This window comes from Sparus aurata, chromosome 10, assembly GCF_900880675.1.
Source record: "Sparus aurata chromosome 10, fSpaAur1.1, whole genome shotgun sequence".
NCBI lineage: Eukaryota > Metazoa > Chordata > Actinopteri > Spariformes > Sparidae > Sparus > Sparus aurata.
The window spans coordinates 13,425,847-13,439,073 of record NC_044196.1 but is presented as its reverse complement, the minus strand read 5'-3'; the positions used below and the strand labels follow the sequence as shown (position 1 = coordinate 13,439,073).

The 13,227-nt window shown below is 45.4% G+C and overlaps 1 protein-coding gene across 3 annotated transcripts in view; it reads right to left on the bottom strand.

Annotated features, from left to right (window-relative positions):
• shroom4 (shroom family member 4) overlaps positions 1 to 13,227 on the bottom strand; it is an 81,911-nt gene that overhangs the window by 4,841 nt on the left and 63,843 nt on the right. For all 3 annotated transcript variants that reach the window (XM_030430861.1, XM_030430860.1, XM_030430862.1), the window contains 4 exons: positions 8,784 to 11,703; positions 4,470 to 4,531; positions 1,564 to 2,436; positions 790 to 1,446 (listed from right to left, as the gene is read on the bottom strand). In XM_030430861.1, coding sequence (XP_030286721.1) covers positions 790 to 1,446; positions 1,564 to 2,436; positions 4,470 to 4,531; positions 8,784 to 11,703 — 4,512 coding nt within the window. The remainder of the gene's footprint in view (positions 1 to 789; positions 1,447 to 1,563; positions 2,437 to 4,469; positions 4,532 to 8,783; positions 11,704 to 13,227) is intronic.

Sequence of the window (13,227 nt, the reverse complement as noted above, 5' to 3'; positions counted from 1 at the left end):
TGATTATGTATGTGTGTAAAATGATCGTTTATGACGGCGTAAATCTGTAGTTTGATTTTTGTCAGACGTGCATCGGCTGAAATGTAACTGCTGTTATCATTTACGGTTCAAATGACCCTTAAAATCTGGACTGATTGACGACCGAGGGACGATATTTAGCATTTTTCTGCCCATCGGTATCTTCTCTGTTGTTGTGTCCCGCCCACAACTCCATCTGATTGGTTACATGTAACAAGTTAAAGGCCTATCAGCACTGACAAATCTGAATCAGCAAAGTAACTAGTACCTAAAATGATCAAATAAATATAGAATATAGGAAGTTTAGAGTCGCAGAAGATGGAAATACTCGAGTGAAGTACCCGGCTAGGCTAACTGAAAGCTAACCCCTAGTTTCAAGCCTGTCGCCCAAACCTGCAGACGCAGAACAAGAAGCACCACGAAATAAACACAAACTCATTTCTGCCGCCTGACTCCGCCATCCGTTACGTTTCCCTCTCGTCCTCTCTGTTCCGTCACACATGTGGCAGCAGTTACCCGTCTGGCACCTGCCGCTGCCAAAACAAACCGTTTGTAAAACGTAACGCGGAGGGGGAAAAAAAAAAGAAAAGAAACACGGAGCTCCGGCTGCAGGCGAGGTGCTCTGGAAGGGTTGTGGGAAAGAGGGAGCGAGCTTAGTGACAAGAACAGTTAAGTCTTGTGCAAATCAAATGGTGTGTGTAATTAATGCGCGACACACACCCTCTCTCACACACACACACACAGAAAGACACTCAGGATTAAGCCTCTCACCTATCCAGGCTGTCGGTGCTGTGCTCCGTGGTCTGGTAGGCTCCTCTCCAGCTCTCTGTGCCCGACTCCCCCTCGCTGCTCTGGGGGAAGAGCTCCTCCAGGCTCAGCCGCTCTCTGCTGCTCTCCCCGACCTCCAGCTCCTCCTCCAGGGAGCCGCTCTCCACCCTCGTCCTGCCCGTCGGCGAGGCCTCGGAGTCGGGTAAGGTGTCGATGTCGGTCTCCAGGACCGTCACCGGCAGCGCGAAACACGGGAGCTCGCTTGTGATCGGCTCATCCTCCGCAGGAAGTCCCTCGTCCTCCTGGAAGTCGTCGATGTCTGTTTCCAAGGGGACGTCCAGGTCGGCGTCCAGGCTGTGGGCGGGACTCGGGCTGAGGGTCGTCTCTGATTCCGTCGCCGGTTCGGGGATCTTCTGCGGGTCGATGCTCTGGAAGCCTCGGTTCATGCGGAGCTGCTGCTCGTAATCGGAGGCGAAGTAAGAATCAGGAGGTGAAACCTCGCCAACGCCTCCTCCGTTTTCTAATACAGGTCGGAGTGCCAGGTCGCTGTGAACTCTGGGAGACGGGGTTCTCTCCCACTCGGCTCCTGGTCTCTGCTTGTGAGGTCTCACTGGTACTCTGTCCTGATCGGGGCTCCGGCTGAAGTTCAACTCAGAAAAACTGCAGAGACACAAAATAACTTATATTAAATATATTATCTTTTATTATAAGACAGGAAGTTTTGCAGGATTTAAGGACTACTTTAGTGTAACACCTGGAGTGTCTTGCCCTGCTCACCTGTTCACACTGTTCTCTGCAGGTGGAGGTGGAGGCAGAGATGACACCACCTCCACCCTCTCCTGCTGTCCCCCATACGAACCCCTCAGGTCGGTCTCTCTCAGGGGTGGAGCCACCGGTCTGAAGCCTCTCCTGGAGAACATCGGACTGGGTGGGGCTGCGGTGAAGGACAGCTCCTGAAACTGAGCCTGGTTCTGACTGGACGGAGCGTGGGAGAAAGGCTGCTCCTGCGTGTGCGGCTGACTCTGATTGGACGAGGCGTGGGAGTACGAGTGTTCCTGGGTTTGAGCTTGGCTGCAGTTGCAGCGCGGGCAGCCCTCGGGCACTTCCTGTCTCTCTGGGGGGAGGCTGTAGGACCTCTGTCTGGACGTTTCGGATGGAGGGATGTAGGAGGAGGAGTGAGTGGAGTAGTGTCCCTCTGCGGCGTCGAAGGAGGGAGGGATGGAGTGAGGAGAAGGAGAGGAGGAGGAGAAGAGGGTGTGGTGAGACGCTCGCCTGCGGTGGAACTGCTCCCACTTCGGGGGCGGCGGCCTCGGGGGAGGCGGTGTCTTCTTCCTGTTTGGCCTGGCAGCGCTGGGAGCCTCTCCTCTCCTGATGTGACCCGCTCCCTCCTCCACCTCGCTCAGGGTCTGGCTGGTTGCCGTAGAGATGGCCGGCGACCAGCGGTGGCTGCTGTCGAAGCGGAGGTCGTTTTCAGACATGGCTCGGCCTCGGAGCGAGAGAGGAGCTGGCGGGGGGGCGAAGGCGTATCCGTTGCGGTCGTCGCTGCTGCTGTCAGCCTGTCTGGGGCCCCATCGACCCTGCTGGGGCTGCTGATGATACTGATTAACGCTCTCTGGAGGTCTGGACTCCCGCCTCCAGCTCGGGTAGTCCCTGTGGGGAAATTAAAATGAGATTTTAGTGTCAAACTCTTCATTATTAAAAACTCAAGATGTCTCATGGCGTGTGGAGCTTGAAACAGGATGTCATTAGCCTAGCTTAGCATAACGACAGGGAGCTTTAAAGTAACAATTTATGGTTTTAGATTATAGTTATGTGGTGTAATTATCTTTTAACAAACAACAGACAGATGCGATGATGTTGATGATGTTGGCGGTGATGTTTGCAGCGTCCCTGACGAGATCTGATACCTTCACGAGGTGTTTACCAAACTCTGGGCTGAGATTTAGCCCAAACAGTTTCTATATGTCTGTTTGTGGATCACATTAAACAAACTTTATGGCTGCGACTAACAGATTTTACTTTATCGATGAATCTATTGATCGTTTTTTTGATTATTCGATTGGTTGTTTAGTTGATAAAATGTTCTCTTGTTTCCGGCAAGCCAAAGATGGCGTCGTTAAACATCTTTTTTGGTCTACAAACCAAAGATGTAGAAAATATTAACATTTAAGATCAGAAATCAGAAAAACTTGTGTCATGTTTTCTTTAAAAATGACTCAAATGGCGATTGATTGAAGCTAGCTGTTTCCCCTGTTTCCTTTCTGTCTTTATGCTAAGCTAAGCTAACAACATCCTGACTCATGCTCTTTATAAAAGCACAGGCATGAGAGGGGTAGCTACATTTTACTTGGAGAGAACGTTATTAAGTTTCGAAAAAGAGGAACTTTTCCTTTAAAGGTGATGTTTGCAGCGTCCCTGACGAGGTCTGATACCTTCATGAGGTGTTTACCAAACTCTGTGCTGAGATTTAGCCCAAACAGTTTCTATATGTCTGTTTGTGGATGACATTAAACAAACTTTATGGCTGCGACTAACAGTTTTTTCTTCAGTTTTTTTTTTATTATTTGATCGGTTGTTTGGTCGATAAAATGTTCTCTTGTTTCCGGAAAGCCCAAGGTGACGCTGTTAAACTTCTTTTTGTGACCACAACCCAAAGATATAGAAAATTTTCACATTCAGGAGCTGGATCAGAAAAACTTGTGTCAACTGTTCTTTAAAATTGACTCAAAACAATTAATCAATGTACAGAGTAGTTGGCGATTCATTGAAGCTAGCTGTTTCCCCTGTTTCCTTTCTGTCTTTATGCTAAGCTAAGCTAACAACACCCTGACTCATGCTCTTTATAAAAGCACAGACATGAGAGTGGTATCTACATTTCACTTGGAAAGAAAGAGGAACTTTTCCTTTAAAGATTCATGATGAAACAAGCAACAATGAAAAATTATTTCAGAAAAAAGTGAAACAAACACAGTTCAAGAGAGAAAAACTGGCTGTTTTCTTGGCAATTAGTCAAGAAAACTGACAATTGTCATCAAATTTTTCAATAACTAAATTATAATCACTTCAAATCAGTGATAAAAAACATGAAATACACAAAAAATACATTCTAAATTTGTCAGAAAATCTGGATCTCATCACTCATCATAGTAATAGGATTGTTTTATCAGAGCCTTGAGTGTAAATACGGACGTGTGGTGGTGATTTTTTGCTGATTACATTCAGAAAATGTTACGAAACAAAAACACTCGGTGGTTAAATGACAGTAAATGTTTCCTGTGTGCGTTCCACACCCGCTCGACCATTTCCGTCTCAGGTCAAATATGAGCGGAGGCCTTTTTTAACAAGCCATGCGTGTCCTGAATGCCCCCCTTCACGTCCTGACACACAGGAATCAACCAGCCGACCACGTTATTATCATTATGGTCACATTTTTAAGCATGGATGATTGCTCCGCACACTTAAGAGCTCGTTATAGTCGAATCACAGCCAGGCATGACTGAGGAGGATTTCCGCCTGTTGGTGCACAATGGGGCCGACCCCACCTAAAGCCTCCGGAGACTCACTTAGAGAAAGATGGAGCGGCAGAATCACAAATTAGGAGGCCAGAAGAAGACATATGACTTGTTTATATGAACGTATCTGTCTGTGTTGGTGCTGCGTGGCTGCGACAGGAAGCGGCTCACCTCTCAGTCAGGCTGTACTTCCTGTTCAGCCTGGTCGTTTCCTGTTGCCGGGCGGGATACGTCTGTGGAAGACATTTAGAGGCCGGTTAATAACGCAGAAGGAATGAAGGAAGGCTTCAATCTGGTGAAAAGTGCTGGTGGAGCTGATGAAGGGAAGTGGGTGTGTTGCTCCACCCTGTCATATACTGTAGTGGTGATAAGGTGAATGAGGGTGGAGGTGGTTCCTGCTGAATTATGACCATTTTTATGACAAAAACATTATTTTCCTGATATTTTTTATACTTTTGAGTCTCCGTCCAGGGCTGCATGTTCAATGGATCTACCAGTTATCGTCTCTATTAATAATAAAGTCGATAAAATGTCACTAAATAGTTAAAAAAGGAGAATCAAATGTTCCCAGAGCCCACGATGACATCTTTAAAGTGCTTGTGTTGTCTTAACATCAGTCAAAAATCCAAATATATTCAATTTATCATCATCAAAGACGTAGAAATGCATGAAATATTCACATTTAAGGGGCTGGAACCAAAACAAAACAACAATTCACCACCATATTATAACTTTCCCCCCCCCCTTCCCTGGTGTTTCTACTGGATGTCTTCGTAAAGGAAAAGACAAGACTTCCAGCTATTAACCGATAAAAGACGAAAGAAAAATGACGTAATGCTCCTTTGCCCACAAGACAATGGATTTACATGCCGAGGGCCCATCCAGGTACTTGTGGTACGGAGTTTATCATCACAAAGTTATCAGTTGTTCGCATTTTTATAGACTTTATGCTCTGTTGACAGCGAGCGACGGCCAAATATGTAAAACTCCCGTCCCGCCGGTCCAACAAAAACACCGTCTGAATGTTCAGATTTACATTGTAGACGGTCAGAAAAATACATGTGAACCCCAGCGGCGTGTTCGCGCAGCTTACATCCGCCTCGCTTGTGTGGATCCGCTGGCTCGATGTATCTCTGAGCAGTAATGAGAGGGCAATGAGTTTGTTCAGCATTCCAGCAGCGGGGTAATAAACCGAGGTCAATGCATTGTGCAGACGTATCCTGTAGTGTCGCCGTGAGTACTGTCTCTTAGACCAACAAGGAACTGTTTTAATACTTCTGCTTATCAACACGGACTTACGGAGCTTATTAGTTATTAACTAGCGCGTATTACAAGGATATTAATATTAAGTGTTTCAAATAATTATGCTTTTGTTTTGAAATTTACCTTGTGTTTGAGAGAAAGACGCAAAAGTCCTGTCAACCCTTTCACATAATGATGTAGGACATGTTTTTAGTTTGTTAGATTTATATATAAAATTCATATTCAGGTGGTTCGTAAGGTGCGAATAACATGTTCATCACAAAAAACACCTGGAGGACAGTTTGGATCAAGCATTTCTTATACAGTTTGAGCAGAGAGCCAAAAGATAAATACATATATGACTAAATTACAACAAAGTTATATACTATTAAATGCACTAGAAATAATATTACAAATAAATGGGTAAATACATCAATCAAATGTGCTTTTTTAAAAATTAATTCACCTTTTTACCTGAATTTAATAAAAAATATTTTAATGTATTTATTATTTTCCCTCTGCATTTTCTTTCCTCACACTTATTTATCTTTTTATAATTTCTTTTTGCATTTCTTTATCCTTGTGGGGTCGTTACAGATCCACTGTACAAGGATCACTTCCACAAAATAATACATGATAAATATAGAAATATGAATGAACAAATAAATAAAGTTAATTGGCAAGTAAAAAAAGCGGTATTAATACAAAAGGAAATAAAGACAGAAGCAAATAATATAGCTATTACATATCAATATTCGTACAGGGCATCCTTATTAACTTCTTGAGTCATTTATATCTTTATTTTTATTTTATTTTAGCAGTCTTGGTCCTCAGAACCGATAAAACTTGACCAACAAGTAACTCAAAAGGAACTGTGTGAGACAAAAGTTAAAGTGTTTCATTTTGAGAATAACATTTTCTTTCTCGCGTCCGTTGAGAAAAGGGGTCAATTGCACCGGTGTGTATATCTAATGTTCATATAATGAGGTGGGATGGTAAAAACAATATAATTTAATAGTCAAATTTCGCCAGTAACAATCCGGTGGAGCTGTTTCCTCACACTTCTGAAAACACAGCTGCACAATGAGAGCCTGTTGAGTGACAGACCACGATTATAACGAAAGCAGCCAGTTACATTTTTATGCTTTCACATTCGGGTTCCTGCCTTTGTCCAAAACACACACACACACACACACACACACGCACGCGCGCGCGCACGCGCACACACTGGAACAAGAAAGCAAAGGAACTTAATGAATGAACCTGAATTCCCCGTTTCATTCAAAATGGCAACTGCTGAATATCCAACCTTGTACTCCGTCCAGCACATCTGTTACCATTAAAGATATTGGACGTTCATTGTCAGATATATTAAACAAGAATTCAATGCATGGGGTTATCGCCGCTGCATCAAACCAGCAACGTTTCATTTGAAAAGGATCCCAAAACGCAGACCTCGCGGGATCGCGGCACATGAAAACAACAAGAAGTATCAGCTTGGACCAAGTATCTGCTGACCTGAAGCTTATTTAGTCCAAAACAAATGCCAGTTTCGCTTTGCTCGGAGTCAAACGATAAGGTTACTAATTTGTTGAAGTTCACAGGACTTTTGAAAGTTCAGGCGAGGGGCTGCACCCCCTGCCAAGAGACTCGCTTCAGTTTGTGGTGAGGTTGAAACCCAACGCTGCTATTATCGCTGACACAAGTGTTCGTCGCCGTTGCCCAATCGCCTTCAGTTCCATGAGCTATTTCAATGATTCGCTGAAATATCAATGAGAATTTCAGACTTTGACCGCGTGCAGGATGCGAGGTTCAACTTCAAACCGACCGTCCAACCACGGAGCACTTGGACCGAGTGGCCACTTAGCTCCGACATCCAAGTGTGGCTACTCGATCCCCTTCTGGTGCTGGTTTTACAGAACCAAGATAGTTTTCAGTCTCCAGTGGTCATTTCAGCTCGGTCCAAAACCACAGTCTGATTCCAGTGAGCTGCAAAGTTTATCTTTCACTCTCAAAGGCGTAGCAGTGCTGCTGGGAGGAGGGCTGGTTTGTAGCTCAGCAGGTCTCCTGCTGGAGGTCGGGTTTCGAGGCCAGCAGGCTTGTAAACATGCTTGTTAATGGATGCAATTAGAACCGCTAACACGTTTATAGCTCAACAGGATTGATTCCTTGAAAAAAGTCATCTTAATAGAAATGTTTTGGCCGCGGGGCGTCCCACGAGGCTAGTATCAGTTCTCACCTTTTAAAATTTTAATAAACAAGCTATTTTACACGAAGCAGGAGCTTGTAAATGTAAAACATAAGATAAAACATTTTAAAGCTGGGGCACCCTGGTGGACTGGGGGTCAAAGTGCAGAAACAAACTGCACCATCCAAGAAACTGGGGAAAGTAAGAAAAAACCTGTCCTGTGTATGAAATGTTCTGTTTTTCCAGGGCTTAAACACAGTATGTTTAATTTACTCTTACGTTACATTTATTGCCAGAAAGTTACTCTCAATACTTGAGTACATTTACTATCAGATACTTTCAGACTTATAACTCAAGCACTATTCGTATGGGTGACTTTCACTTTCACCAAAGTAATATTCTAATGCAATATCTCTACTTTTAGAGATATCTAAAATGGTTTCGGTTACTTTTCACAACTCTGTTTGCACCTTTATTCCTGTTTACAATCATTTACATGATGCGTTAATAAATTAAAAGAAAATATATTATCAGGTGTGTTGTGAAAAGCTGATAAACTGGACCAGATTTCACCAGAATGGGCTTGTTTGTTTAGAAATGCAAACTGGTGCCATGACAATAAATTCTACAAACACAAAGCTTCTAACAACACATACATTTATGAGTGTGAGTGATAACTTACACTTATAGTGTGCTCTGAATGCATAGCCCACCTCTCCGTGAACTGACCGATCCTTCAACCCACTCCAGATCACTATCACCCACTCCTTCAGACCACATTTCACTCTCTGTCTCTTTTTGTCTATAAACCTGACAAAGTCGAGTTTATAATCCAGATCCCAGTACAACAGACTCTGCTGAGACCTAACCTGCCAACCCCTGACTCCTTCATGACCCATAAAAATGCAGCCAGTCTTTCGAGGTTGTGTATTCACTCTCCATCATCCAGACAATGCCTGGGGATGCCCACACAGTCTGTGCACTCAAGACCTTTGCACATGATGTAAGTGAGTATGTGTTCATAGATATGTGTTGCGTGCAGACTGCGCTCTAACCTCTGTAGGTGTGTAGCTCCTGGCTGTGTATCCCTGGTGAAGAGGTGGCCGGTTCTCCAGGGGTTGGGAAGAGGTGTTGACAGGATGGAAAGCTGATCGCGGGGCTTGATTCTGGGTTTGGCTGTGGGAGAACGCCTGAGGCTTGGGCTGGAAGCTGTGGAAGTCTTGATTGTTTTCTTTGATGCCAGAACTGCCATAAAAGTCCTGATAGGCTGTCAGCTGAGCATCTTCCTCCCTGAGCCTCTCTCGCTCTCTCTCAAGCTCTTTCTCTCTCTCTTTTTTGAGACGTTCCTTCTCTCTGGTCATTTCCATCTCTTTTTCCCTCTCCAACTCGAGCTCCCTCTCTCGTTCCCTCTCCCACTGCCTCGCCCTCTCCTCTCGCTCCCTCTCCTGCTGAATCTCCATCAGCCTTGCCCTCTCCATTTCCAATTCCCTCTCCTGTCTCTCTTTCTCCTGCTGCCTCTCCCGTTTTTTCAACCTCTCTTCCCTCTCCCGAGCCCTCTCCTCCCTTTCTCTCGCTTGTTCCTTCTCCTTCTCTTTCTGCCTCTCTCTGCTGGTACTCACAGACATACTCCTGGCCTCCAAAGTGTTTGGATGCAGGGTGCTTTCCTGTGGAATTCCCCCCTGGTAGGAGTATCTTCTTTGGGTTGGGTGCTGACCGAGCTCCACTCCTTGGAGCTCAGGATGGTGAGGGGCTTTCTTCTGCCTGCGACTGGACAGACTAGGGACACTGAACCCAGACATACCCTTGCTTGTCTCCTCAAAAAACTTCATTCTATCTGCAAAGGGAAGGATATCTGACTCCTCCATCCGAGAACAAGAGGAGGAGCGACCGTATGAGGAGGTGGATGAGGAGGTGAAGGCACAAACCCCATGCCGGGACCCCGTGACTCCCAACACCTTCTCAGCCACGACTCCACATCGTCGTTCTGGCTCAGGTTCTGGTTGTAGTTTGTGCTCGGGGGTCCAACGCCAGCGTCGGGCTTTGCCAGCTGGAGCTGGCTCCTCCACAACTCTGATGCCAACACCAAAATCAGGCAGTCCTGGGTCCAGAATTTGGACAGACCTGGATAGGTTGGTTGTTGACTGAGGCTGAGTCTGCAGGACATCATGGTTTGATTCAGTTGAGGTTTTCTCAACTGGTGCTGTGGTGCTAGCATCTTGGCAAATAATAGGTGAGGCAAATGCAACTTTGGTATTCATTTCCTGGGCCTGCAGGATTGGGTCTGCCCCCTCCTCATTGAGATCTGGATCCTCTTCCTCTTGGACAGTTTCCCCACTACAGAGCAGCCCTCCTGGGCCACGACTCCTCTGGAGTTGAGCCTTTTTCCTCTGGATTTCATTGCGGAGGTTGGTAGCAAAACGATCACTACGACGACGGTTTCGACGATGGTTCCTGGACTTTTTCACATCCGTCTCTCCTTCTACATTCTCTTTTTTACCTTCACTTCTTTCTCTGTCCACTGCTTTATGCTCTTCTAGGAGGGTGTCCACACTGGCAGCAGCAGTGAGAGGCTCAAAATCTCTCTCTAGTATCTGATCTGAGCTCAACCTTCCCTGGGCAGAGGATCCACTAGGGTCCCCTGGTACACTCACAGAGCGGCCCCAAGGGTGGTGATGCTCAACTGGTTGAAGGCAACCACCATTTACACCTATCCCTTCAAGTCTATCGCCTGAACCTCCATCATCATCCCCTTCCAAGAACACAGATCCTGGGGTGGAGCAACGGCTGCCTCCACATTTGTTTGATTGGGCGTGGAGGGAGTTGTGAGAAGCTTCTTGGTCTTCCCTCATGGTCTGTAGTGATGAATGGGACCACTGGCTGCTACAAGCGGACACGGAGCGATCAGGAGGGTTTAAAGGATTGTAAGGCTCCGATGTAGAGCCATCACTGTTAAACTGCAACAAGTGGAGTTGGGTAGCCAGGAGCTTCTCGGGGGCGCTGTGCCGGTGCAGCCCTGTAGAGGAGTGCTTGTTCTGAGAGTGCATGTTAGAAGACTGTTCTTGAATCTCTATGCAGGATTCTGCAGGTAAGGAGCAAGGACGAGAGGAGGTGATGGGGTCTAGGGACGCTGACACTGGGTCAGAGAGGTGATCTGAGGTGGTCTCTGAATTGCAGTCTTTATTAGCACTAGTATCACATCTGATATGTCTGACGTCTGAAGTCTGTCTTTGGAGAAAGTGCGATTCTAAGGTATCTTCTTTGACATTCCCAGTTTTGTCATCATCTTCTGGTACAGGGAAGCCATTTTGGATTCCTGATTCAACATTTAAAGAGGACTTGTTTTCATCATAGTAACAAGAAACACTGGAAATTTCAATCGGAGCGGAAACGCAACGCTTGTTGGCGACATTGGGACGATTCCGGGTTGCCCTAAAACTGTCCTTCCTGGTTGGAGGCTGAGGCGGGTTCTTCTTTCTCTCACCGCCTCTTTCTCCATTTCTTATGATCTCAAAGTCTCCTCCCCTTCGCTCCTCCTCATAACAGCAGGAGGAAGGTCTTTCTTTTACCTGAACAGGTCTTGGTCTCGGCCTGGTCAGCGATCTGGATTTGAGCACAATAAGCTGTGCTTCATCCGGGGCATTGCCAGATGAGCTCCCCAGGGTTGAGGTATCGGCACCAGGGTAGCCTCGACAAGCCGGTCCCAGGCTCTGGAGGAGGTTATCCATGGAGCCGGCTTCACCGGGCCTTAGTGGCACTGTTGCGTAGTCGGATGTGTTTGAGCTGGCGGAGAAAGAGCTGTAGGCAGAGTCTCTCTTGTTGTTGAAGAGGGTGGGGTCCACAGGTGAATTATGGGAGTCGGAGTATGGCTGTGCGGTGGGTGTTGGTGTGTCCAAGCTCTCCATGGAGCCCAGGGAACTGCTTCTGTCAGTGGAGGAGTAAGGTCTGGACAGCTGACCCCACTGCAAGGACAAGTCACTGCAGAGATAAAAAAAAAAGACGAAGAAGAATGTTTCAGAAACAGACATCAAATATTCCTTTCAGATGTTTAGCTCTTCCTCAGACAAAAGAAAATATCACCATAGTCTTCGGGAATTTTTCATGGGCATTCGTCATTGCTCTCTGACATTTCAATGACTATTAATTGAAAGTCAAAGCAACATTTAATGTCCCTTGAGTGAAACAAATGTGGTCTCTCTTCAGCCAGTACCATGTAAATCCTTGATTGACAACATGGTTAACCCTTTAGAATCAACATACAATAAGTCGTCTTTAACTTTCAAGTGGAAAGCTGCAATTTCCCCCGGAGACATATGCACTATATCGTTCAAGGATACAACTTTTGAACTGTACAGCTGGGGAATCTGTTTTCTATCAGTCCCGAGCTGAAGATCCACAGCAGCCCCATGTGTTTTTAAAGACCCTCGGAGGAAGCCTCTTAAGGCGAAGAGGGATTTCCTCCTCATCAACTCCCACTGCCCGCAGTCAAACTCTCTAAGTCATCCCTTGATTCCTCTCTTCCTATTTCATTCCTTTCTTCCTCTTGTGGATTCCTCCTGTCCCATCTTCTTTACATCAAACATGGATTCATTCCAAAATGTAAATCACTCTTTGAAAATTGAAAACAAATTTGTTTCCTTTAACTAGACATTAAGTCAGTTAAGCTTTATATAGATTACATGCCATGTTTCCAGAAGAGCTTGCTCATGTTTTAGTTAGTACTCACTGATACTTGAAAGAAAGACAGTAATTCTTAAGTCAAGTCAATTATGGTTTATCATAAATTATCCTCAGAGGGCGTTACAATCTGTGCAACATATGGCACCAACTATCCCGAGAAGCTCTGTTCACATAAGGGAAGACTTCCCAAAAACGGGGATAAACCTTCAAACCTCAAGAGAAACAGAGGAGGGATCCCTCTTCCATAACAAACAGACACGCAGTAAATGTCGTACATTCATCAAGTAGTGTGGTTGCTCAACACAACTGAAGTGCACGCCAGGAAACCACAATGTCCCTGGTTTGAATCTGACCTGTGACCTCTGTTGCACATCACTATCCCATTTCTGTTTTGTCTCCTAAGAACAGGCACAACAAACAAAACAAAAAAAGAATTTCACCACAATCCTAACTTGTCAGGGAAACCCACATAAGATACAATGACACAGAGTTGTTCCAGCAGAAAAACAGTTGAGGGAATGGAGGTAGAAAAGACACATATTGCTATCTATAGGAGCACCCAGGGTTTTTGTGCTTGGTGGAAATCCAATCAGTAAAGCCTGCAAGCAAAATATCTGCAGACATTTTCATTTTATTGTGGTATTTCTTTTTCCTATAAAAAGAAAAGAGCTGACACTCACCCTTTGTATTATCTTTGCTTTTTTTATTCAAACAACAGGGAAAGTTGCCAAGGAGACAGAGGCGAGGTTACAGGAGAGAGAAATTTCCTAAAAGGCTTTGATCCCAAAGCAGCAGACTATCTTCAGGCTGTTTCTGTGGAAT